General features: G+C 50.0%; 1 protein-coding gene across 3 annotated transcripts; it reads left to right on the forward strand.

The window, feature by feature from the left end:
* The first annotated feature begins 4335 nt into the window (after positions 1–4335).
* Positions 4336–24697, forward strand: LAT2 (linker for activation of T cells family member 2). Of its 3 annotated transcripts, none has more exons than XM_075113401.1 (13): positions 4336–4414; positions 12376–12481; positions 13248–13287; positions 14807–14850; positions 15709–15763; positions 16294–16334; positions 16931–16969; positions 17551–17581; positions 17722–17777; positions 19609–19674; positions 20482–20550; positions 21399–21489; positions 23859–24697. In XM_075113401.1, the coding sequence occupies exons 2-13, from the start codon at positions 12394–12396 to the stop codon at positions 23875–23877; spliced, it is 639 nt and encodes a 212-aa protein (XP_074969502.1). In that variant the 5' UTR covers positions 4336–4414; positions 12376–12393; the 3' UTR covers positions 23878–24697. The 3 variants fall into 3 exon arrangements, with proteins under 3 accessions (XP_074969502.1, XP_074969501.1, XP_074969500.1); XM_075113400.1 differs by lacking the exon at positions 4336–4414 and adding an exon at positions 4525–4605; XM_075113399.1 differs by lacking the exon at positions 4336–4414 and adding an exon at positions 7016–7104.
* Positions 24698–25184: the final 487 nt, after the last annotated feature.

A 25184-nucleotide genomic window follows, 5' to 3' on the forward strand; every position in this document is an offset into this window, starting at 1 on the left:
ACAGCGAAGTAAAAATGGTGTACAAGTGTCTCAAGGTCTTTGTCCTGTGGCCTCAGTACAAGCTCAGTGGTACCGCTATGGCTGCCGGGCAGGACTTGGAAGCACTCGAGCGTGCGGGTCGTATAGCTCTTGGCGCCGTTTCCCACGGGCTGGGTTCTGCTACCCTCTGCCCTGTGGGTCCTTCCAGTGTGAGGAGTGGTTTAACGTGGAGTCTTTGTGGTACGAGGTAAATAGAGCCGCTTGCTGCTGTCTTGCCCAGGTTCTCCCAACGTTTTCAGCTGTCCTGTTTCCCTCTAGACATAACTGTTGCTCTGTGTGTCTTTGAAGTATGTGCATGCTGCAGGGTAAGTTAAAAGAGGGAGAGCTGTGTTTTTATTGAGGAAATGAGCCCTGGCCTTCCTGCTGGTTTTACTGCTTTCCATGGCATGGAAGAAAGGAAAGCATTCCTGCCTGCTGGCTACTCGGTCCACTCTCTCTCTAGAGCTGCACTTAGGACAGCTTAAGCAGAGAATCAAAACCCTGCTCTGGAGCCACTTGCTGAAGCAGCGTGGGTTCTAGCACCTGACTGACCGGCATGAATAGTAGCCTGAGGTTTACATGCAAGAGTAGGGCCAGCTGGTGGAGAGGGTGTTCTTCAGCGGCTGCCGCAAGGCTTGCTCGCAGCTGGTTTCTCAGGCCTTCTGTCGTCACTGCATGGAGGGAAGTAATGCTGATGGGTGGGAAAGGTAGAGATGGAAGATGGCTCATCTTAGTCCTATAAGTATTTTTCTGTATCTGCTAATATTTGTTTGCTCAAGGGTTTCCCGCTAGCGAATACAGCCTAACCCCAATATCATTTAATACTTTTTTTTTGTCCAGTAGCTCTTTGTATGCAAACATTAATGCACCGCCTGGTTTCTTTGGAGCATTCTGCATTATGCTTCCCACATGGCTTAGGGTCAGACTCCTCCAGTCCTTTTTCTTTTCCCCCTTCAAAAGTTTAGTTGATTAACGTATATAGAATCATATCAAACCAGCTTGTGTCAACAAGTTGACAAAACTATATTTAATTTATGGATGTGGCATTTAAGTTTCATAGGAGGAACTTTCTCCTTCCCACCAGCAAAAAGCAGTTAAGGTTTAATCTGTAATGCTTAATTTTACAAGCAGATTAAAGCTAAGCCTGGCATGGCGAAGCCTGGACCGAGGAGGTTACCAGCAGTGGTAGCAAATGGATAATTCACTTTGTGGCTCTTCATATTCTCACCAAGTTGTTTCTAGTAGCTGTGCAGAGCTTTCTTCAAGCTTGAACTTCACCAAGTTCACAAGTCAGGAATGCAGCAGACAGTGTTTGGAGCTAAAATCGAGTTCAGGCACGGCGCTGCTTTGCTACTGCAGAAGGTGCTTTGCCCTGTTTCTCCAGTTGGGTTGCAGGTGGGGAAAGCTGGTGTGGTGTCTCTGGAAGAGCTGTGGGACACCGCAGGAGTAAGCAGCAGGTGTCTAACTTGCTGCGACTCCATCAACCACCAAAAAATAAACCCTCCAAGCCCAGGAGTGGTCCTGGGAGAGCTAATCCCAGTCCTCTAAGGGCAGCCGCCCCGTGCTGGCACGGGTGTGTCGCCAACTCACGGGACTGTGCAAGTCCAACAGTGTCCGAGGGGTCTTTGTGCTCATGAATGGTCATGAGCACATGGCCATGGTGGTCATGAATGTTGTTCTGATGGCTGAAGAAAGGTGGAGGAGTGTTCATATATTTACCTGGTGGGCCGGTGATAGAGTCAAGTTAAATTTATGCCCTCGAGGGTGGCTTACTTCCCTTCCTAGAGTAGCAACAAGATCTTAACATACTACTGAGATGCGTTGGCACTGCTAAGAGGCTCCAGTGGTGACCGTGACTTCCTGAAGTTTTGCTAGGTGTCCCAGAGCCGGTTGTGACAGAGAGTGAGTGTGGCCAAGACTCGCCGCCCCAGGGCGGTTTTGGATGATGTTGATACTTTTCAACTTGTCTTAATGAATTCCATTATCGTTTCAGTCCTGACTTTAGCACGTAGTATAGTAGGTGCATTTGCTACCTGTAGTACTAGCTGCTGACTTGTCTTCGGAAAAGATAATATCTTGAGAATTTTAGAGCAAATCCTGTGATATTGCAAGCCCTCCTTTTTGTAGAAAAGATCTAATAATAATAAAGCCAGCAAATTTGGAAACGCATGTGCGACCCCCTTCATCAGAGCGCTCGCGCGTAGCAGCTGTCAGAGCAGCCCTTGTCCCACTGACTGCTCTGAGCAGAGCTGCTTGGAGTGGCTGTTTTCCAGGAATCCCCCTGGTCACCTAGAGGGTGTTTTGGCCAAAGGCCACGCGTGCCAAGTTTGCTCCAAGCACAGCAGTTCGGAGCCAAGCACAGATCGCTGCTTTTCTACACCCACCTCACTCCTCAGCATGTGGAAGCGTGTCTCGTGACTGATCACACCGGCTTACAGCAAGAGCACGGGCCATAAGCTGTTAACTGTGAGCGTCTGTACGTTTGTGTTAAGTTTGTGGTTTACACTCTGATGGTTTCTGTGTTTCGCTACCAGATGAGAGCGAAGGCTCTGAAGGAACGGGGCTGTTCACATATCCTGGCATATTCCAGCGCAGAATCAGTTACCTTTGTCGTTCTCAAGGGCACTTCTCTGGACCGGATTTGGGGTGCAATTTTATAAGTGACGCTTGTCTTAAATTTTTTAGAAAGGGGAGTTTCTGTGGCTGACGAGGAATTCAATTTCCAGCTGAGATTGGAATTTCTAATCTGGTAGTTGAATCCCTCCTCTCAAACGCCACTTCCCCACTGCAGGATTGTAAGGAATCGAGTATATTTGAAGGGGCAGAGGGCCATCTTTCATTGCGTGCATACATTGTGTCTGTATACTCTGCAATTTATTCTGTTATTTGTGATACCCCTCACTATAGCGGTATCAAACCAACCAATTAGAAGTATTTAAAGTTGTGTAATCATACTATTTGACCTTGCTTTCTGAAAGGATTTAACCCTTCAGTGCCAGACACTTGACTCTCAAGCCTGATGCTCACCACTAACAGCAATATCCTGATGACGCTGTATGTCCTGGACTAACTGGACAAACGTGCTACCAAAGCTACAGGTGCGCGGCTTGCACCGATCCTGCGCGTTAGGGATGGCAGGGGAGCTTTGCTGGCTCCTGCCCCTGTCCGCTCACTGAAACCCCAACGGCACAAGAAACGGGAGAGGGGGTCTGGGTGCTCACACGGTGTCACGGTGCGCGTGCGGTGTCGCTGTTATTAGGTCTACGATCATGTTCCTCGTTGTGCTGTAGCTGTTTGGGTGACTAAATCTAAAGCGTTTTATGGTTTCCTCTTCCATAGCTGCAGCGACTGCGTTACGTGTCAGTGCCTGCTCAACGGCAGGCTAATTTTAACATCAGCTTCCCTCATTTCTGTTCCCTTTGCAGCAAAGTGCATCCAAGGGCTTTTAAGGGCCTTCAGTGCTGTTACAGGAACGACCTGCTTACCTGTAAGCTCAGAAATTCTTGTGAAAGGCTCTAGAGTATCCCAGGGTTGATGTTTTGGGTATGTTATTGCTGGGAATGCTGCCACCCCCTTTCCGCCCAGTAGGTTTCACCCAGGTTAGCGTTCAGCGCAGGGGGGGATTTACTTCCTACTACGAGATTGTTTTGTTCGTGTCACCGTGCTCCCAAATCTGCCTCTTTCTTTTAAATAAACCAAAAATCACTAAGTACCTCTATAAACCCCTGCAAAACCTGTACTGTAATGAATCTGTATCATTTGTATTGCTGTATAAAAAACCCAAATAAAAGCATTCAAACCTTCTCGGGTTCTGTGTTCAAATTTAAGAATTACGGTGTCTACAAGGATGAAGTGAGGCGGATAAGAATGGGAGGAAGCTTTAGTAGGATTAGCCTTGGCAAACCTTGCTTGGCCGAATTCTCGTAAAGCACCCAGAAATCCTGGCTGTGAGCTGTCTTTCCACTGGGTGGTAGCAGCACGTACCTTCAGCTGTAACGGAGCTGCTTTCGGTTTCAGGCTGGTGCGCTCGGATTTGCAGCGGGGCGTGCAGCCGGGGCCGGGGAGGGGGCGGCACTTCCCCTTCAGCTGGGGAAACGCTCCCGCAGCTCCGGCCGCGGGGGAAGCCCGCTCTCGGTCCGGGCGGAAGCGGGGGTGCGCCGCGCTGGCGTGGCAGAAACTCTCCTCCAAGGTCTGGCTTTCGTTAAAGCTGCTGTGAAAATTTGGCGGAACAAATACTTGACGGTTGGGATGAGACGTGCTTATTGTGGTCGCAAAGCGAAGGGATCTGAATGCTAGTCTCCTGCAAAGCGGGCGACGCTGGACTTGCAAAGCTTATGAGCTCTGGGGGAAAGCCTGTAGGAGCTCAGAAACCTTTCCTCAAAACTTTCAGCATTGGGTGTGTTTCCGCAGAAAGGTCGGGTTTACGTGATGCATTGATTTCTAATCGTTGGTCTGCTGAGAGTTTCTGATCAGCATTAGTCATAGCCCCCGGTTCAGGCAAAACCAGCCGGTCTTTGAGCAGACCCCACCTTTACCTGAAAGGATGTAAACCGGTCCCCAGGGCATTCAGTCTCCCAGCCTCAACAGGTGAGCTGGAGAGGGTGGAAGATGGAGTCTCATGATCTCTCTGGGCCCAAAAAGCTATTTCTACAGCTGGTTAGCTATGTTTTAAAAGGAAAAGAAAAAAAAAGACGGTTTGGTTTGCTGTTAAAACTGACTGAAGGAGTAGGTGATGCGTGTTTGTTGTGCGGGGAAAACAAAACCAAGCTGAAATGGGTAATCTTTGAAAAGGATATGGGAAGGTGGAGTTGTAATGTGACTTTTTACATGATTTATTGCGGTAGCTAGAAGCACGATGCTTCTCTCTCTTTGACTTTTTGTCAGACCAGAAATGGTTTCTAGCAGCAGGTCTAGACGAGGCACGGGAGTTGCAGGAGGGAGAGGGCAGGCACAGGGCAGAGCCTGGTACCCCATGCTGGGTTTGGTGTCTGAGGGGTTATTGCGTGTGTGTCGGGGCGGGGGGCTTGGTCACGGTTGCGTTAGTAGGGGCTCGGAGTGAGGGCTCTCATCCTAAACCCCTACATCCAGCCCTTCTCGGGAGAAATACGCAGAAGGGAGGTAATAGCTATACAACGGGGTGTGTTACTGCAGTAATTACCTTCTAATCAAAGTTCGACACCAAGGTGGTTGGCCTCTCAGAAGGACTGATGTCTTCAAAGGGCATGTTGTAACGCACTGGGGCTGACCCGGCTGCTTTGCACCACGGGCATGGCAGCAGCTTCTACCTGTTCTAGAGAGGCTGAGCAGTCGCCTCTGTCAGTCCAGGAGGCAGCTGGGGGACTAACACGAGGTGCCTTTGCTACATCCCGTGCCAACTGTGCTAACGTCCGTACCGTGGCAGTGAGTCATCTCTGAAGCTGTGGGACCCATCAGAGAACCTGTAAGCAAATGCAAGGTACCTTTTTAGCAGCGGCTGTTCCTAATGAAACAGATTTCTGATACGAAAGACAAACTGTAATGGTCTCCAGCATATTCAGAACATCAGTTCTGTTATAAAGAACTCCTCTGCAAAACTTCTGTTATCAGTTTAGGTTTAAATATGTAAAAAAACCTGCCAGAAAACCCCTAATAAACTACTCCATAGCTAAGACCTCTGCTAGAAATGCCAATTTTGTAGCAACTGTTTTAGCAGTCAGACATACATTTCACATTATATAGTATTCCTTATACAGGGGCCAGCCAGAAACTGTATAACCAATTCAAAGCTGGGTCTCTCTTCTAGTCTTTGGTTCAGATTATACGCACAGATTTAGATAGGCTTCTGCACCCGGATTTCGTGTGGGAACGGCTCGGAAAGGTGCGTGCAAGCAATGACTTTTGCACCTCAGGTTAGAATTGGAAGAGAGAAATTCTAAATGTGTCTGCACGTACAGTTGTTAACTATCTTATCAAAGCAACATTTCCTCTGAAAGACTGATGGCAAAGTTCCCATCCCAGGGTTGCGAAGGTTGTAAACAGTTGGCTATTTTGTCATTTTTATGGTAGAAGAGCCACCTTCTCTCGGGGAGAGATGGATGTAGATGACTGGTTGTGGTAGCTTGAGAGTGCCCTAATTTAAATATAACAAAATTTCCCTTTACTGGATAACGTACATGGCTGTATGTAAGAGAGATGTTATAGAGTCTTAATGAGAGGCAGCATGAAATGTCGTTCTGTTTGCAGTTGTAAAGCATGTGCCCGGCTGCCTGTTGCACTCTCTGGTAGCTCCAACTATACGGGGCTGCTACGTACACGTGCAGACTTCCCTATTCCTGGAGCAGGATACATATTTCATTTACTGTAACAGGGCTCTAAGCCAGTACGTGAATTCCCCATTACACATAAACCCTCCTTATTCTATTCAAGCACAAAAAAAATTTAAGGAATTACTAGTCTTTTTTTTAAAGAGCACAGTGAAGTTGTGTCTGATGTCTGCAAACTGCCAACGCTGAAGTATAAGAAATAGTTTTATTCTTACAGCTCCGGTCAGGTGCTCCAGGTTTGGCCGTTAGCAATGGTGACCTCAGGTGGTTTGCTGCCTTTGAGACCTGATGTCATCTTTGCTGTAAAAACTAAGAGAGGACTCGCTATTTGCTTTATCTGCTCCGAGTTTTCCAGGCAGCATCTGCCGCTTCCAGGGTGCGCTGTGAAATCCTGCAAAGGCTCTTTGCTAAAAGGAGTCTTGAACTTTTTGGGGGGACACCAGCCCCATCTGAAACTCTTGGGCTGCTTGGGAAGGGACCTCGGTGGCGCGTGTGGTTCCTCACTGTCCACGTCTCTTCCTCTCCCTGCAGCAGACAAACCGAAACGCTCCTGCGAGAGGCTGCCCCGGGTGAGTTTGTGCAAGCGCCGCCCGCGGGTCCCTCTTGCGAGCTGGCGAGGGGCTGACCGGCCGAGCGGCGGATGTTGGGGTTAGTGATTCAGATGATGACAGGAAACCAGAAACTGGCTAACGAGCCCTGGCGGAACCGGCTCCAGCATTGGTGGCTGCGGCCGTGAGTTGCAGGAGGAGATGGGACAGATGGGAGAGAGCGGCTGAGGCTGCGGGTAAGGTGGGAGAGGGAGGGACGGGGAGAGACGGGTGCCTGGGGCTGCGTGGGGTTTGTGCAAAGGCTTTGGGGCAGGTGGGGTGTCCCACTGATTTCGGTGAGATCAGAGATCTTGGGCTCAACCTCGGTGACCCTTTTAAAGAGGGTTCAAGGTCATCCCTGTAAAACCCCTCTGAGAAGCAAGGTGCTGGATGTTACCCCGTGCTGCTGCTCATGGCCATCACCTGACAAGCTCCACGGTATGAAAATTACCAAATATCTCTTCTAGCAGCGCTTACACCCCTCTGGACCCGAGACGGGAGTTGAATCCCATACAGCCTGGACAGCCTGTTTTACGATGCTATTCTTTACATCTCCCCACTCCCTCTGCTGATGGCAGCAGGGCTTTTACAAATTACATTATTTCTGCATTCGCATCTACTAAAATGTTCTGGAAGGTTCAGGCTGAGCTGAGCTGCCCTCGTCCCGTATCTACTGAGCCCTGCTTCTGGCTCCTGCCTACAGCTTCTGGGACCGCTGCAGCCCACGAGGTTTGCCCCTCCAAAGCCCAATCCTACGGAATAGCTGACTTGAACTACACTTTCTGGGTTTTCCATCGGTTTCAAGGCTGAATGGCATCATGTATATGAATGTATTTCTTTTACTACTTATAAGTGCTTGAAATTGCTAATCCTAGATGGAAAGAGCTTTGTCTTGGCATCAGTTTTCTCTTGCGATCAATGTTCAGTGTAATATGGGCCGCGAGGTAGGCACTCTAGCAAAACAGGATAATTGTGGGATAATCTTGTGTGATATTGGCTCATTTTCATTGCTGTGGACTTAATAGGAGTACTTAGATACAAACGGGTTGCCTATATCTGCAGTTCCTAATGTGGCGTCCCCCTGGACTCCGCAGCTGTGGCAAAGGGTGCTGCATGGCTTTGACGCTGCCTGAAACAGGGGAAGTTAAGGACGAATACAGGATATTTCTGTGAATTAGCTCCTTACACTGGCATGCTGCTTGTGATTAGGATTTTGCACTGTATTTTCCACCTGTGGTCTTTTTAAAGCATTTTACAAAGTGATAATCTAACTTCAAGTTGATTTATCAATTCCAATTTTCCCTCTTGTCCCATGTTCTACTAAAATGCATCTACTGCTCCCCTGGCATAATATAAAGCGTGGTCTACTTGAATAGCTGTGCAAAGCCAGACTTTATCTATACTGCAGCAGCTTTCCTAAGAAAATGTACCCGTTTCTGGTAGGAAACGGGATGCGCAGACCTCTGGCAAGGGGCTTTTTCTGGAGACTCAGTGCTGATCATTGAAGTGCTTCCAACCACAGGAGCTTCCTTGGCCTGAGACTTTTTATTTTCTAAATTGCCGTGACTTTCTGCGGCAATCTGTGCAATGTAGACAAACAGAAAGTAGTGTTTCTTTTCTTAGAAATGTTAGAGACATTGAGTCAAGCTGAATATTGCATCTGTGTAACAAGTCCGTGTGCTAAATTTCATATGGCGAGGTTTTAAATAAACTCTCCGCTTTATATTTCATGCCGGTGACTCATCCAATCGGTCGGGATTAGTTTTAATTTATTGCAAACTAGAGCAGACCACAAAACTTTCTGGAGGGAAGAGGAGAAAACTGTTTTGTATTTTACCTTTTGGGCATTTTTTTTACAAATAGGATGAACACGTGATAGAAACCTGCAATTTCAGTCTTTATCTTGCAGTGTGAACTTGGGGGGTGGACTTGACATCTGCAGTGGGCTAAAATTACTTCGTCGGAAATGATCTTACAGAAAACCAGCCATTTTTGCCAATGCCACATCAACACATTCCTCACTCTCCTGGATTTTCAGCAAAAAGTTTAAGTATGTTTTTATACTCGTAAAGGGTTTTTAAGTTAGATTTTTGCCTCTTCTGCGACAGTTGGAAAGTTCTTCCAGACTTTCCATCCATTAGGAATTTTATTTCCAGCCTGTGCGTATCCAGCTTATACCTACTCCTTTTATAAGCCAGTGTCGTCTTATTTAAATTTAAACAGCTTTTCTCACTTTGGTGTTTCTCCCTCGGACAGATTGACAATGACTGTCCGCGGACTGTCTCTCCTCTTTAGTAGACTTAAAAGTGAGAGACGTTTCAGGCTTCCCTGATAAAAAAACCTCCCCTTCCCTTGGCTGTTCATAGTGAGCCCCGTTACTGGAGACTCACTATAACTTAGGACTAGAAACCTTTCACACCAGCAACCAGGCTGACAAGACCTGGCACGTACAGACTGGACGATCTTTTGCAAGTTCATTAATTCTTCCCTTTTTTAAAAAAAAAAAAAAAAAGTTTGTCTCTTGGATTGCTAAAAATATCCGAGGCCATGAAAAGAGCAGCCCCTGTTCAGGAAGGCGTGCTTCCCCTTCGCGGGAGAGGTGCCGGCTGCAGAGGCCATGACTTAACCCAGGCTCCAGCGGGTTACTCTCCCTGGATTGATTTATTCGGAGCAGCTGCTCCCGGGGGATTTCGCGGGCCGTGGTGCTCGGGCTGCGCTTGCTGCCGGAGGCGCGGCCGTGGCCATGCTGGCTTCCTCGTGCGAGCAGAAACTTCTGTCTGTGGAAAAACATATAAAGGAACAGAGAAGTGCATAAAAAGAGCAGGGCATTTTGCTGCTCTGAATTTTACTCCTGAAGAGCTGAAACTAGATGGGAACCTTTCTCCCCACATTTGAATGCAGCATCTTGAAAGCAAGGCTGATCAGCAAGTTATTTACTCTGTGCATCCTTCTGATATATCTGGATCTCATCGCAGCCCTCTGTGGCTTGAGCCTATTTATTCTCCTTGCCGTCTCCCCAAGGCACAGAGCAGGGAAGCACGTTCAGCCTTCCAAATATTTTATTTATATCCTGCCAGCCATGAGTAAGTGCCTCCAGCCTTCTGCTTGTCATAAATCTGTTCATCACCTCCTCCCGTCAGCTCCTTACGAGAGGAGGTTTTGTACCAAAAGAAAGGATTTCCAGGGACTTGGGTGTTCAGTGAACATAAATAATAACCTCCAGGCCGGTGTTGTGCTTGTGACTTGGTAGCCGTGGGGGATGCCGTGGTGGGGTCAGACACGCAGCGCCCTGTTCAGCAGCCCCTGCGAATAACCACCTTTTGTGTTGCTGTCGAGTGAGGGGCTCGGCAGCAGCCTGGGTTTGCGGTGTTACTGCCCCACTGCAGAAATTAAACTGGCTCAAGAAGGGAGATGGCGGCTGGCTTTGCAATGGTTTAAACTAGGTCAGTGCTGTCGGGCGCCTTCAGCTCTGCCTGGGCTTTGCTTAAAAAAAAAAAAAAGAGAGAGAAAAAGAAAAAACCCCAATAACCAAAAAAACCCCACAAACAAATCAGCAATGTTACAGCCCTTTGTGTGATGAGTTTTGGTCACCAGCACTGGGCCAACTTCCCTTAGCTGCCCCTTGCAGATGCTTTAGAGATGGCCCACAGCTCATGGTTTCCAGGGGAGATGTTGAGCCATGAGAAAATGATGTGAGAAACCACACGGTCCTGACCAGGCTCAGTCCCTGACATCCTGGCTGCCGGTCCTGCACCTTCAGGGTGGCAGCTGGGCACACCATTAGTTTAAAACGACTCACTCCAGCTTCTTCAGAAAGTGCTGCGAGAAACTTTGCCCGAAAAGGCCCCTGGGGGGTCTATAAAGAGCAAAGCCACGGTGGAGCGAGCGCTGGGAGCTGCCATGGCCTTGCGAGTCTACACGACCTTGAAGAGCGTGGAACTAAACCCAGTTTCCTCACAAGCAGGGAGGATGGTCTCAAAGCCAGGTCACCATTCTGCTTGATGTAGGGGCCTCTGGGCAGTCAGACCGTGCTCGGGCACCGCTGCGCGGATGCTGGCACCAAACCCCAGGGAGCCCATCCCGTCCGGCAGCGATCGCTGCGTCCTGGCGGGGCAGCGCTGTGCCTGAGGGGCTGCTGGAGCAAAAATGGGGGGCTGTGTCTTTCCTTCCCTTCCCCTGCCCCACAATCATTTACATCGTGCCCTGGTAATTAGGATGCTGGCGCAGGACTGGGACTCCAATGCCGAACCGAACCACCAACCTACCGCCAGCATCCTCGGCCGCACGGGCAGGAGGATGATTGCTCAGCACCGAGCGGCTCGCCTGCTGCAAGGAGCTCTCTGGGTTCTCTCCTGCATGCATGGGCTGTCGGTGCGGCTTGCAGTCTGGGCAGAGAAATGTTATTTATTCTGCTTTACACAAGCAGAAGCAGAAGGTGCTGAGCAGGGGAGAATCGAGCTGCTGTTTTCTATTGTCTGTTATTGGTACTTTAAAATTTATTTAATTATTTATTGTTTTTATACTTAGTTATTTCCCCCTATATATATCTTTTCCTCCCCTCGTCCACAGTGTCTATACCAATACAATGTGGGCTTCATTTGTAATAAGGAGATTCAAGTTAGGCAGTACGAAAGCTTCCTACCAGGCAGAGCAATGATGGACTGGCCTTTGGCAAGTTGAAGTGTCTCCACCCCTAGGGGCCAAAGAAGTTGTTTATTAAAACCAAAAATAAATTAAAATAATCTGTAAGTAAAGAAAATCTGGCCCCGGGGAATAGGAATGGGCTAAACGATCTGTCCCAGTCCCAGCAGGCTGTTTTCTGTGATATTTATAGGATGTTTTGTATTTTAAAGGAAGAAATTGAAGCCAAATCATGCTGATTATTACAAAATGTTAGCTGGTGTTTGTGGAAGAGCCTGTCATGGAAAGGAGGGGAAGAGCTGGTGTCTGAGCCAGCTCAATGCAGGAAAAAGTGTGGGGAAATTCACATTTAAAGTAATTCTGTGCTGCAGGGAAATAGCTAGGGTGCCTTGTACAAAGGTCTTGGCAGCTCTGAATATTTCCAAGTGCCTCCCTTTTCGCCCTCTTTTCTAGATAGTAAAAAGTAGTATCTGCTGACAATCTTTTATGATGCCAACGTGGGTTATGGGATTGGGAATGAGTAAATCCAAGCGGGTTTTTCCTCTTCATGCCAGCGTCCCAAGGGAAACCCCGTGAACAACTTCTCCTTCCTTGTGGTGAAATGGCTCTGGGGTGAGCTCAGGTCGGACTGGAGCAGCACGGGGAAGGGCATTGCCTCTGTCACCCCATGGGAATATCACCCTGAAGTCTCTTCTGCAGCCTCAGAAACACCCAGCTCTTTGAGGGTGTCCTTGGGGCGCTCTGAGGGGGTGAGAGCTTTCCGAGCGGCGGCCGCGCAGCCTCGCGTGCCCCTGGTGCTCACAGGGTTCCTCTCACTGCCGTTTCAGGCTGGATGTGGCCGGGCCATGGCGCAGCTGGAGCTGCTGTGGGCGGCTGCTGTGCTGATGCTGCTCGGGGCCGCCATCAGCCTCTGCGTCAAGTGCCAGCACTCCGGTAAGGCGCTGTCATGTGCTTCAGGGTCCTGCCTGTGGCCCCGGGTTGGGCTGGGGGTCACGCCGGGCAGACCCTTTCCTTTTGGGTTGTCCCCTCTGGGTGGGTTTGGTCCTGCTCAGCCACGTCCTGGCTCAGGGCGCTTTGCCCCCGCAGGGATGCTCCCAGCAGCTTGAGCTGGGAAGGGTCTCTGCTGGTGGCCAGAGAGCAGCTGGAGGGGAAGGACGGACCCCCTGACCCGGCAGCACCCCTTCCCTGGGTGGGTGGGTGCAACACTGTGGGCTGCAGACCCTTCTCCACGGGCACTGTCATTGGTGGCTTTGGGACACCCCACATGGGAGGACCGTATCCAGGTGCACAAATCCTGCGGGGGCAGACGGGCAGGAGGAGGGCAGGCACGAAAGGGCAGGCTGGGGGATGTATTCGTATATACATTAAATACAAAGGCAGAGGTGAGCACCCACCCGGGCAGGGGGTTTGAGCCCACCTCTCAGTGCTGGGTGGGTTTTACTGGGAGAGGCCGCAAGGTAGGGTTTTGGGGATGGGAATTGCTTGCTTGCTTGCTTTGTGGCGCCTGAGATAAATACTACGCTTTAGACATGGTTTAAAAAACTAAATCAAAACCCTATTGCAACTGCTGCTCGTTGCCTCCGCTGTTCTCTCGTGCTCCCGACTGAAGAAGTTTTGTGAATGTGTTTTATTATTTTTCTGATCTTTAGCTCCCAAATCATCCTTTCCTAAGAGCTTTTTTATTTCCCCTGTCTTCCAGCTACCAAGCGAGAGAAGCAGCCGAACAAGCGAAGGAGCCAGTAAGTTGCCTTTCACAGTCGCGCTTCTCCCCCAAACAGCTCACCTGGGGTGAGACCCTGGCCGGAGCCAGATCCGCTCCATGCCTCACAGCTGAAATCTGGATTTATATAAAATAAAATAATCCCAGAATGGGGCGTGCAGGGCGGTGTGCCCCAGCCCGGGTGCTGCTGAAGGGGTTATGCCTTTACAAAGAAAAATCCGAAATGAAACTGAAGCTCTGACCGTGATGCCTGTGAGTCATTACCTAGTTGGAAAAAGGTCTGGGAGAATTGGAAGGTCAAGTCCTTATCCTGTCCCGTTGCACCCTGAGATGAGACAGAGAGGTTGGTCACTTCATAAACAAGACCCTGCCCTTGGCTGGTGCTGGCGGGACCCTGTGCCAGAGCAACCACCGACCTACAGCATAAGCAATGAAGGAAATGCATTGTACACACACGCACACCCCCTTATTTCCTTCAGCAACAGACAAACCACAGCTAAATGATATAAAGAAAAAAAAAAGCTGGCTTGTAACCTTTGATATAGGAGTAAATGTGGTGCAAAGGGGCTCTGCGAAGGCCTCCGTGGGGTTGGGGTGTTTGCTTCTGCCCCGCTTGCCCAGGACCAGGGGAAGGGCTTCGGTGTGGTCCATCGGAGGCCGATGGAAAAGCCAGTGCAGGCACTGTCCCCTGCGGGCTCGTACTGAATCGTCTGAGTTCTTGAAATTTATACTTGGATTAGGTGGTTTGACTTCAGACTCGTGGTATTGTGTGCTCTATTTAAAGACGTGTGCTCTTTTGAGAGATCTTTTTCTGGGTTAGTTAGGGCTTTTTGCAAGCAAAGTTGTTTAACTCTGTATACTTGCAGGGTTTGCAGTGAGGCCCTTTGCCTGACACCTCGTCTGCCCGCCAGCCCTGTGCTGTGAATGCCACCTTGGGATGGTGGGGTGACGCAAGTGAAAGGAGGGGGGGAAAGGGACACTTTCAGGGTCCCAAAATCAGAGTTAATAGGTGCCTGTATGCACGCGCGGTTGAAGAGCCACTGAAGCCTCTTGTGCTCTGAAGAGCACATCTTCTGTTAACTAAAAAGTAGGGAGGTTATTGGGCATGTATGTTACTTTTATTATTGGTCATGTATGCTATTTTTTTCAGGTTGATGTTAAGGGATGTTGGGAGGGGCAGGGACAGCAGTGGAGGTGAAGCAGTGAGGTTTGAAGCCATTTCACAAGTGAACACCCAGTTTTTGTGGGCGAAAATGCTCTTCTGGCCTTAACTGGTGCAAAAAGTGTCACAGTAGGAATTATCCTAAATGATGTTTTCCTCACCCCCGGGTCCTTCCCTTAGCTGATGTTGGCTGCTCTGCCAATGGCCCATAAGCACATCTTGACTTTAAAAGGTCAAAAAGGGTTCTGGGAAGCTGCTCCCAGCTCGTGTGGGTCCTGCCCTTCCCTCTGCTCAGCAAACAGGGAGGTCTCTCGCATCTATTTTCCTTGTCATAGACCCCAAAATTCAGCTGAGGCTGTACCTCCGTTTTTTCCAGGCTTGAAAGCCAGCAGACATTTGAGGTGATCCGATCCCATTCCAGTGAGTATGAATGTTGCCCAGGGCTGCTGCGTTGCGGGGTGGGGGTCCTGCATGCACAGAACAGGAGGAAAGTAAAAAGAAAAGGGTCACTTTGAAGCCAGGCGGTGAAATTATATTAGACTGACATTGTCAAAGCCACCTTAAATGGCTCTAGTGATGCAAATTCTGAGCTCTAGGAAAAAATCTCCCTTCACATTGAAAATAAATCACCAAAGCAATGTCATCGAAATGCAACCCCTTATTAACTTGGGCTCTTCAAACTGCCCTGTTTGCCCTGTGAAAACAACAGTGTGGGTGAACCCAAATTGATAGGAGTGACTCATTTATCATCACCCCCTTACTGCTTCCTGCAGCAAGCTGGGTTAGGTGCTGACCTTTTGATTTTTATCCTGAAACGAGCTGCTGACAGGGTCTGTATTAAATGTCACTGCCTGCAGACGGCTCTGTGGGGCTGCTCCTTTCCCTGCGGCCTTGCTGAGTCTGAGCCCCACAAACCCGCTACGAGACTTTGCTACAAGCCCAGCCTGACAAAAACTTATGACCTACTGGTGCTGAGCGTGGAAAAGACCCCGAAATCAAGAGGGTCTGGGGTGAATGGGCAACAAGGCAGTGGTCGTCATTGTAGCTTCCTCCGATGTGTGTTTGGTAGCTCTGCGGTCTGCACAGACACCAGCTTTTTCTGTTTGTTTTCCATTTTGGCCACTATGTACTTTCAAGGAACGATTTGGAAGCTGTTTTGGGATGCATTAGAAAAATGCTTGCCAGTACTGGGGAATCCTCTCTGTTGGATGCTTTGTGCTCATTGAAATATCTGCTGCTGCCATAATAATTAACATCTCATTTTGTTCTTGGTGCTAGCTACAACCCGACGGCTGGAACAAATTAAGGAACATGAAAACTTCTCAGGAGTAAGGTAGGTAAAGAAACCAAACCTAAACATAACTATAGAGCCAAGGCTGGGTGAACTTCACCCAACATAGTGAAGGTTCAGGATTTGGGATTGGGTCCTGGACCCTATACATGTGGCTTGGGCTATACTTGATCTATTGATGGTCAGCAGCGGGTTTAGACCTTTTCTGGTTTTTCTTCAGTCTGACTACATTCTACTGGCAACCGCTTAAATTGAACCCAAGCAAATGAGCTGTGGCTGTACATAATACGTACATCATGAAAAAAACCCCACCATTCTCTGCTTATAAGCAGTTTGACACAAGAAATCCCATTCTCCCCACCACCAAAACCCCAAAAACTACATGGCCGCGATATCTCTGCTGCAATATTCAGGCATAGTGGGATTTGACCCCAAACTCTTCTTGTGTGCCCTGTTAAACCTCGCAAGGAGGTTTCACAGATGGCCCTTCTGGCTTAGTCATTGCTGTGGTTTGTAACCCCTGGAGTGGTTTGCTCGGACCTGGGATTTTAGCTTCCTTTTCTCTCTTTCAGGAAAACCACCAAGGAGCTTGGCGCCTCCCACTGCGGATACGGTGAGCATCTCCCCCAGGACGGGCACCGGTTCGATGCTCTCCCCATCGGCGCGGCTGCGGGGGAAGCACCTACTGCAAAATTCATAAATGGGGGTCTTGCAAATATCAGCTCATTTGTGTAGGTACCGGCTGGGAGCTCCCACCAGTTTTGGGAAGACAAAGCCTCCAAGAGGCTGGTTACTCACTGCTGGACCCCAGGCAGGGCATGGAGGGGCGGTTTATCCTGGAAACAAGCTGGGTGATTATAAAATTAACTGCTGTTATTAGCACCTGCCCGTGATGCTTGTGGCTGGTCTGCACTGTGACACTTAATAAGAACTAGCCTGGGTCTGAGTTTAAAATCCAGTCCTCATCCTGCTACGGCTGACCAGTCCTGGTTAGAGCCCCAGGGTCAGACTATTTAAAATATCACCCCTGGCTGTCCCAAAACCTCCACCCTGGGGTGTCCAACCTTGCAGCTGTGTCCCCCAGCCCGGAGCAAGGAGCTGAGCGGCGTCAGAGCTGCTGGTGCCGCAACGCTCGGTGGCTCCATCATTGAATGGTTCCCATCGCTCAACCTGAGCCCGAACGTAATGTGCCCCTCTGTTTTTCTCCAGGAAGCAGGACCAGCTTCAGGTATCAAAATTTCCTGACAGGTAAATGCTGCAGCCGCATGTCTGGAAGCGTGGGGAGGGAAGGCTGCCGAGGCGATGAGTGGTTATGAGGGATGAGAGCCGTCAGGGAGCATGCAGGCAGCCGGCGCGGCAGCTGGCAGAGCTCTGGCTTGGTTAATTTAGTGATTGCTTTATAAGTCACGCACTGATCTGATTAACGGTCAGAGCAGAGGGGGACAGGATGCTCATGAGCCCCCCACTCCCTCCCAGAGCAGTGTGAGCTGGTGCTTGCCCTGAGAGGATTATTGGCGCATCGAGCTGTGCTTTCTTCTCCCAAATGCGGGAGGATATTCCCGATCTCCCTACCAGCTGGCAGGATCTGCCCATGAGAAGTGGTGAGCCCTGGTTTTCTCAGGGCCTGGGGTGGATTGGGGCTGCCTCCCCCTGCTCCAGCCTCCCAGCTCTGCTTGTGGATGGGCTTTGGGGCCGTGCCGGGGCTTTCTGGCTGCTGGGGACATCTGCCATAGCTGCGCTTGAGGAATTTGTCCAGCTGTGCTTTGGGACGGCGGTTTGCGTTTATGCAACGGTGTGGTGTGGTGACAGCAAACCCTTTGTGCCTGCAGAGGACTGCCTGCAAGGGGACGCTGCCTACGTGTAAGTAGCTGCCCACCGGCGCAACCGAGCGGCGCCGCACGGGTCCCAGCGTGGTCGCTCACTCCTGGCTCTTGTAGCTCTGGCTGGGGGGGCCGTGGGCTGCCCCGGGCAGGAGGAGCTAACGGTGCCTCTCCTTACAGGGAGCCCATGTCTCTGGATTACTACAACTGTGCTCGGTTCTTCACACCACCCAACGGTAAGGTCTCCACGTGAGCAAGATAGGTTGCTTCTCCAGCCACCAGCCCGCTGCCCCGTGGCTCCAGGGAGCCCGTGAGACTTTTCTCACCTAGGTCTGTGCGTTACTGCAGTAAGGCCTGAAGCAAGCGTGGGTCCAGGAGACACTTCCGTTAAGGGGTGTAGTCAAGCCATGGGGCACGAGGGATGCTCAAGACCCGATCAGCCCATCCGTTGGTTGTAAACAGGATGGCCCAAATGCATCCGTGGCTCCGATTGCACAAAACGCTTCTCACCCTGATTTGTCTCTTGGCAGCAGCAAATTATCCATCGCTGCAGGAGCGTTTGGGGTAACGAGGCCGTTTTCCTGGTTGTAGCTTGGTCTGGTTTGGGTGAGCAGAGGTTGCAGCTCCACAGGGTCCTGCCCAGACACGCAGGAAAAGGCATGTCCTCATCCAGAAGTTTTTTGCCAAAGGGAGGCTATCAAATATTTTGTATGCTTGGTTTATGAGGCTAATGAATGAAGGTGGGATGAAACGCACTGCTCCATTCAAATGTGTCTTTTCAAGGCAAATATTGCATCTAGGAAATGTTTTTACCTCCCTGGGTACTTGGCATTTTTATGCGCTGACTCAGGCATCAATCTCTTTTTCTCTAAAATTAATTTCAAAACATGAATCCTACTTTTTATTTTAAAAGAATGGAGGGAGAAAAAAATATAAAAAAAAAAAAGAAAAAATATCTTGTTTACCAACAAATTTTAAGTTATTAAAAAAAGGGAGAAAGAGAAACCTGAATGTATTAGCATTAATGTTTTTGTATCCCCTACTAGTTTTAATACTTTTTCAGCGGCTGAGGATGACCTAGAGGTAGTGTCAGTGTGCAGCTGTTGCGGAGCACCTCGCTTGGCTAGCGCTCCCCGCTCCTGCCCGCCGTGGGTGTGGGCAGCAAAGCCCTTGCCGGTGCCGGGACTGCCTGTCCTGGCTGAGACCGTCGACCCGCTGGGCTCGGTGCTTCTCCCCTTCAGCTTTGGAGAAGCACAGAGGGTCGTGGCGTGGGCAGCAGCGGTGCTTACGCTGCCTGCAAACATTTCCAGCTTAGGTGCTGTGACCACACCAACTGTTGGGTGTCAGCGGTGCTTTCAGTACCAGTGGATGCAGGTTTTGAGATTAGCAGCGTAGGGACTCACATGCTTCAGCCACTCACAGGCCTGTCCAGAGAGCTGAAATAACCAGCAACGGAACAAAGAGCTTGCGGGGGGGGTTAAAAATTCTTTTAAGCAGGTTTTGGTTCTAGATATTAATAGGTTTGCATACTGGGCTCAGACAGATGGTGTGCTTGGAATGGGGCTCAGTTCCTTCCCAGAAACTGAGAATAAGCCCAAGAAGACACCGCAGTCACAAGCTTAATGCTCACTGGGAAGGAATACCCCCTCCTGACTGCTACCCTGGGCAGGGTGCCTGGGGATTCACCCCTCGCTGGAGCTGGCCCTCTCCCTGTTCACCTTAGCGGCTGCTGATGGGGATTATGCTTATTGGGTTTTATCGCTATCCTAAGGAAAGTCACAGTGCCTCAGGGCTGGCTTTGGCTGCTCGCCCTCGGGTGGCTTGGAAGGGATGTGGTAGACAGCTTCGGTGGTGATGGTGCTCCCACGGGGCAGCAATCGCCCGCTGCAGCTGTGCTGGGGATGCCCTGGCCCCGGGTTGGTGCAGGCTGTCAGGAAGACTAACAATTTTTTAGCTAATGTGCATTTTGTTGTGGGAAACAGCCCTCTCCTACAGGTGCTGAGGGATCTTCCCAGGTCACCTGTGCTTCCTTAAGCCCTTTTCCCCCCTCTCTCTTCTCTCTGCCAGAGAAAGAGGAGGATTCCCATTCCTATCAAAACGTCATCATTGGAACATCTCACGGCTCCAATCCAGGTAGGTGTGTTGCTGTCGTGGTTTTTGTGTGCTGTACAAGGGTATCTGGAAGCACAGAGAGGGAGGGCGACCCACTCAGCCGAGGGAAAACCCCCTCGTTCGCAGGCTCAGCTCTTCCTATCAGCTCAGTGCTGGCAGAGCTGAGGCACAGAGCAGACCTGGAACGTTCCCCCTTTCTGCAGGAAAATGCACACGGTGATACGTTACCGGCCAAGAGCTCACCTCCGAGCTGATCCCTTTGTTTAGGAGATCTCTGCAGCAATTCAGGAGCCTTGGGTTCTTCAATGCTTCTCTAGGTCTTTCAGTGTCGTCTCAGCCAAGACTGACCATGGTTCTAGCCCCCAGCTCAGGTTTCTTACCACATCCGGCCCAAGAAGGCTGCAGCCAGAGAGCCGCTGGAGGATGGCACTGCACCAGAGTCTGCTTAAGGGCTTCCAGCTTCTGTCCTGGGATGTTGCAATCAAAATAGGAAGTCAAGCTGGTTTCCTTCAGGAAATTAGCACAATGCTTTCCGCACTGCTAGAGCCTGCTCTGCTCCTGGCTTTGCACGGGGCGATTAGAGGAGGCGGGAGCAGCAGGGACCAGCCTGATCCCCGTCTGCGCCCGCAGCTATCCAGGCGCGTGGTCAGGGCTGGAAAAGCAATGAGGCAGCATCAGCCGACCTGCGGCAGGATGGCAGCCACCCGACTGGAAACTCACTCACATGCAAGGGGCAGTCGGGGAGCCATGGTAAGGGGGGGCTGTTTCACAAACATCCAGTTTTAGTCCACTTGCTGTTCATCGTCATCCCGTCCAAACTCTTCTTAGTCACAGATGATGCTGTAGACTATGAGAACAGCGCGGCGATACACATATGGAACCTCCAGCAAGCAGAAGGTATGTTCTCTGTAACTGTTTACTATTTAGGGATGGGGCTCATGGGCGGGGTGCCTGTCGCACTAAACCGGTGCAGACCGTGCTCAGGGCAACGCAGCCATCACCCCCATCTCGAGTTATTTTTTCCGCAATCGTCCATGATAAATGTCTAAGGCAATGTCCAAATTGCTACGCCCGCTTGTAATTTCATGTTGCTGTGATGGGACACGTGTTTCTTGTCCACAAAAGGCCACGGTGCAGGTGGCCGTCCCTAAACCCTGACCACAGGATGCTGCAGAAGAATGTCACTCTTCGTGTCTTCTATCCTCTTTTGTTTTCAAGTTGCCCTGGTGCAAGCTCAGCCTTGTAATCCCCTCTGACAAAGAAACGCGCATCCAGCGGGTCGGCCCATGACTTTCCTGCAGCAGTCGGGGGTGCACATTTCTTAAACTGCTCTTTAAAAGTTAGCTTAACCTAACGTGTGGCTTCCTGTGCAGTGTTGGGGGTAGTCTGGCCTGGGAGATAGTGGTGCATGTATACATATATATTTAAGAGCTTTCTGTCTCTGGTGTGGAAGCTGCCTAAGCAAACTGATTCTTGTTATCCTGTTTGTGCACTCTCTAGATTAAATCTAAGCCATTCTCTTTCGCCTCTGAAAAACTGTCCATGCTCACTGTTTGCAGAGCATTTGCAAATTTCCTGTGACCATTCTGAACCCCCTTCAAGGAGATCTTGACACTGTGATCTGAGGTTTCTTGGCCCAGGCACAAAAACCTGTTGGTACCGGAGGCTAAATACTGACAGGACACACAGCGTGTCTATGTGGTTTTAGATCAACGCGCTTACTGATCAGGGTTTCCCATCCTCAGTTGCGGCTCTGCAGATGGAAAGCCCGGATGATGAGCCAGACTATGTCAACACGGCCCCTGCATCAGGCCCTGCCCCTCTGTCAAATAAAAGGTAAAAAGAGAGCAAATGGTTGAGGCATTTATTTAGAGATGGGAGGTTTATTGTGTTTATGCCAAAGAGAACTCAGCTGGAGCTTTGCCCCTTGCTGGTGGGGCCAGCCGGTGCCCAGCAGCCCACGCGGGCAGTGCAGGGAGCAGGGGCAGCCTGCTCTGTGCCGTACCGTGTCTCTGGCTGATGCCAAGCTGACTTAACTCCGACCAGGGAGACAAATTTGTCGAGGTCTGTGTCCCAGCCCCAGCACTGCCCTCCTCCAACAGGAACTCAAAACCGTTTCACAGCAGCTTCATGCAGCGCTGCCACGTGCCGCAGGCAGGAACCCCCAAAACCCGTCTGGTCTGTGCAGCTCGGAGGCTGAGCAGCATAAGGGATTCCCTGGGCTCAGCTGAGCCCTGCCTGCTCTGCTACGACCGCATATCCTGCCCCATTATCAGCAGCAACCTGATGCTGATGATAAAGAATTACTCAAGGCAATTAAAGTAACAACTGTCTGCGGAGAGCTGCAGGAAAATGGCATTGCACTGAATGAGTGGGTGATATAACAGAGTCTCAGTAAATTCACGGTAATGTGTGGAGGAAAAGTAGCCCCAGATATACCAAACACAGGGACAGGTTCTGCATTAGGTGTTCCGGCTCAAAATGGGCTCTCGGAGGCTTTGCAGAGAGCTCACAGCAAGCACTGGCTGAGTTCTTGGCAGACGAGTGTAGGTGGATTGCTGAGAAAGGGAAGGAGGAAAATAAACCACTGCTGTGCTAATGTATAGATCTGTGGTGTCTTTATATGCTGGTTAGAGCATGTAGTGCTGGTCACCCAGCTTCCAGACTAGATTAGGAATCCAGCTGGGGGAGGGACTGGGACCAGTATTGCTCTCCTTGTCGGGTTTTACTCTCTGAGCACCTGCAGAGACCCAGCAGGATCATCTTTATGCCACGTGCTGGCAGCTCCAGTTACAGGGTTTTACAATCCCCAAACTGCTGGCACCAGCAGTGGGCAGCCCCCAAAAGCGGATCTTTCTGAAGCCGTGCAAAGTATTTATGATTTGCCCCTGCCATGCAAAGCACCGTCACCCTATTCTCCACGTTATAGCATTTGCTTTGAACTTCAGCAGCCCGTCCCAGCAGCGTTAGCTCTTACTCACAAAGACTGTGCCGGAGGGGAAGCTGCACCAAAGGCAGGCTGTGCTTTTTGGTCAAGGATTCAGCATGTGTCACTCATAGCACGCACATCGTTTCCCAACAGCACGTGCACGTGGTCTGACCGACAGCAAATACAGCTCAGCCTGGTGAGCACGTCTTCCCCTGCCCGCAGACACCCACTGCTCCCCACAGGGCAACACCAGCCTTTGCCGGAATGCGGCTGAGCACGGGAACCCCGGCCCGAAAAACCTGCCGCAGCAGTACCTCGCTGCCAGGCATCTCTGTTTGAGCTGGAGCAAAGCAAGAGAATATCATAAAAATGGACTATTTCAGATGCGTTGCAGAGAAACGTGCTTTCTTACAGAGGAATTTCTTTTTGGAAGGTGTTTATGGAGTAGCCAGGCATCATGTTGGCTAAGCATCTGGAGGAAGGAAGTCAGATTATCCATGAAAAAATGAAAAGTGCTATAATGATAGCTCTTACAAGCAATTCTGCCTGTATTCCTTTTCCACAGGAAAGTTTTAAGGAGGAGGAGGAGGATTACATTTCTGCATTGGTCACAGCATGGCCCTGCTTTTCCCGGGCACACCGGACTGCTCTGTTTGCTGTTTGTAACGGGGAGGGTGCCCCCAGCCTTCAGGGCTGTGAGAGGAACAGTCAGGGCCAACAGGTGCCCAAAACGTTTAGCAAAGCTGCTGTAATGAGCACACCTGATTTAGTGGAGAGCAACGACCAAAGCAGCACAGGGGCTACCATAAATCCACCCCCCAAAGTGATAAATGATGCTGGGGAGGTAGAAGAGGGAGGAATAGCTGTCCTGGGAAAAATGCTAGTTGTTAGCCCTAGCAAAACGCTATCATGGCTGTATGTGTGAATAGCTTCTGGTAGCTCCGTAAGTAAACTAAAATGGCCAATGCAATTTTTGCCATTATAATGCTACCTCTGTTATAGCCTTTGCTAGCAGAGTAATGCTATAAAATCCCCATGTCTAACCATCAAATGCCAGCACAAGCTCTCCACTGAGGGTGAGAGAATTTGGGCTCCTGGCACTGCTGTGTCCTCTGTTCTGGTTATCATCCGGAGCGCAACTGGGGCTTCTGCTTAGATGTGGACATTTTGTAGTGTACCTCACCCCTTGTCCCTGGAGAAAAAATGTAACAGGCAGCAGAGTTAAGAACTTGAAAGCAGTCAGTGGACTCACTGTTTTTTCTCCTCTTATTTCAAGTATTCTACATAAAGTCTGAAGAAGTCCTGTGCTGAGCTGCGAGAGCGCACCCAGCGAGCATGCACACAGGGAGAGGGGAAATTTCAATCCCTCAGTGAAACCTCTTCTCCAAATTGTGCCCAAGATGACGTAGAAGGGCTTCCACTGAAAGGAAGAAATGCTTTGCTTGAAGTCCCACAGAAGTCCAACTGCAAACCTGCAACTGGAGAAAGCACTCTGCCCAGCAGTGACCACGAGCAAGCCAAGAGCTCCTTCTCCCGTCTCAGTCCCCTGCACGTCTACTTGAGGGAGGATGGCCAGTCCGTGCAATGCTTTCTCTTGTCAAGCCTGAAATGAATCTTTAAATTGCTGAGCAGTAATGCAGCCAGCTACTTAATTTGTCAGAGTGACTCATGCATGATGGTATTAAGACATAGGGATTACATTCCGATTTAGTTCCTGTGCTCTCCTGCAGAAGTGGTTTCCTACAAGAGAGGAACTGGCAAGGCAGATGTTGCTTTTACAACAGCAGTGGTTCTCTGGAACTAAATGAGATACCAATCTGTTCACAAAAGGTAAAGACTAAAGAGGATTAAATCCCCACCTTATCCAGAGCTTGTAGTTCACAGTATCTGTCTGTGGCAGTTTTCCTTGAGTTTCGGTGTGCCTTTTATAACGATACAAAGACCCTGCCACAACTGAGAAGGTCCAAGGCACAGCTGCCAGCCTCAGAAACCGGATCGGTCTGTCAGTAGTGCTATAGGACACATCAACCCTGAAACGTAACCCTCGTCTCTTGGGCCCTGATGCACAGATTTGGCACTGTTGTACCAGTTATTTATTAAAATTGAAAAGCCTCCAAAGAAAACTGGTGTTTTATTATGGTTTACTATGATGCAGACATTGTCTTTGCGTGGTCGGGTGAGACAGACCGAGATGGGAGCAGGTGAGATGACAGGGAATGGTGCGCGGGATCTGATGGGGAGAAAATGTAGCTCCCTAAAGCCTTCTTCCTCAAAATCGGTTCAGAAGACTGTGTCAAGAAGAGATGCAGCCCATACTCATGTCTGCAGGACTGCTGACATTGAGCAGAGAAGTAGAGCTAAGGGCGAGCGAGCCCTGGAGCGGGAGAGGGGGATGTCAGGTGCTTCCTCCTGCAAATGACTCGGCTGTATTTTTAGCAGAATCGCTGAGACCATGGGTGGCCACTGATCGTGTAGCTGAAACAGTGGGTGGTTTGGGGTGAGGCTTAGGAGAAGATTTGCTTTAGCTCCTACAAATGCATTTGTTCCTGCTTCCACAGGACTTTTACAATGGAGAAAATCTAGTGTGCTTCAAGGATGTACA

The sequence above is a fragment of the Phalacrocorax aristotelis genome, chromosome 18 (genome assembly GCF_949628215.1).
Source record: "Phalacrocorax aristotelis chromosome 18, bGulAri2.1, whole genome shotgun sequence".
NCBI lineage: Eukaryota > Metazoa > Chordata > Aves > Suliformes > Phalacrocoracidae > Phalacrocorax > Phalacrocorax aristotelis.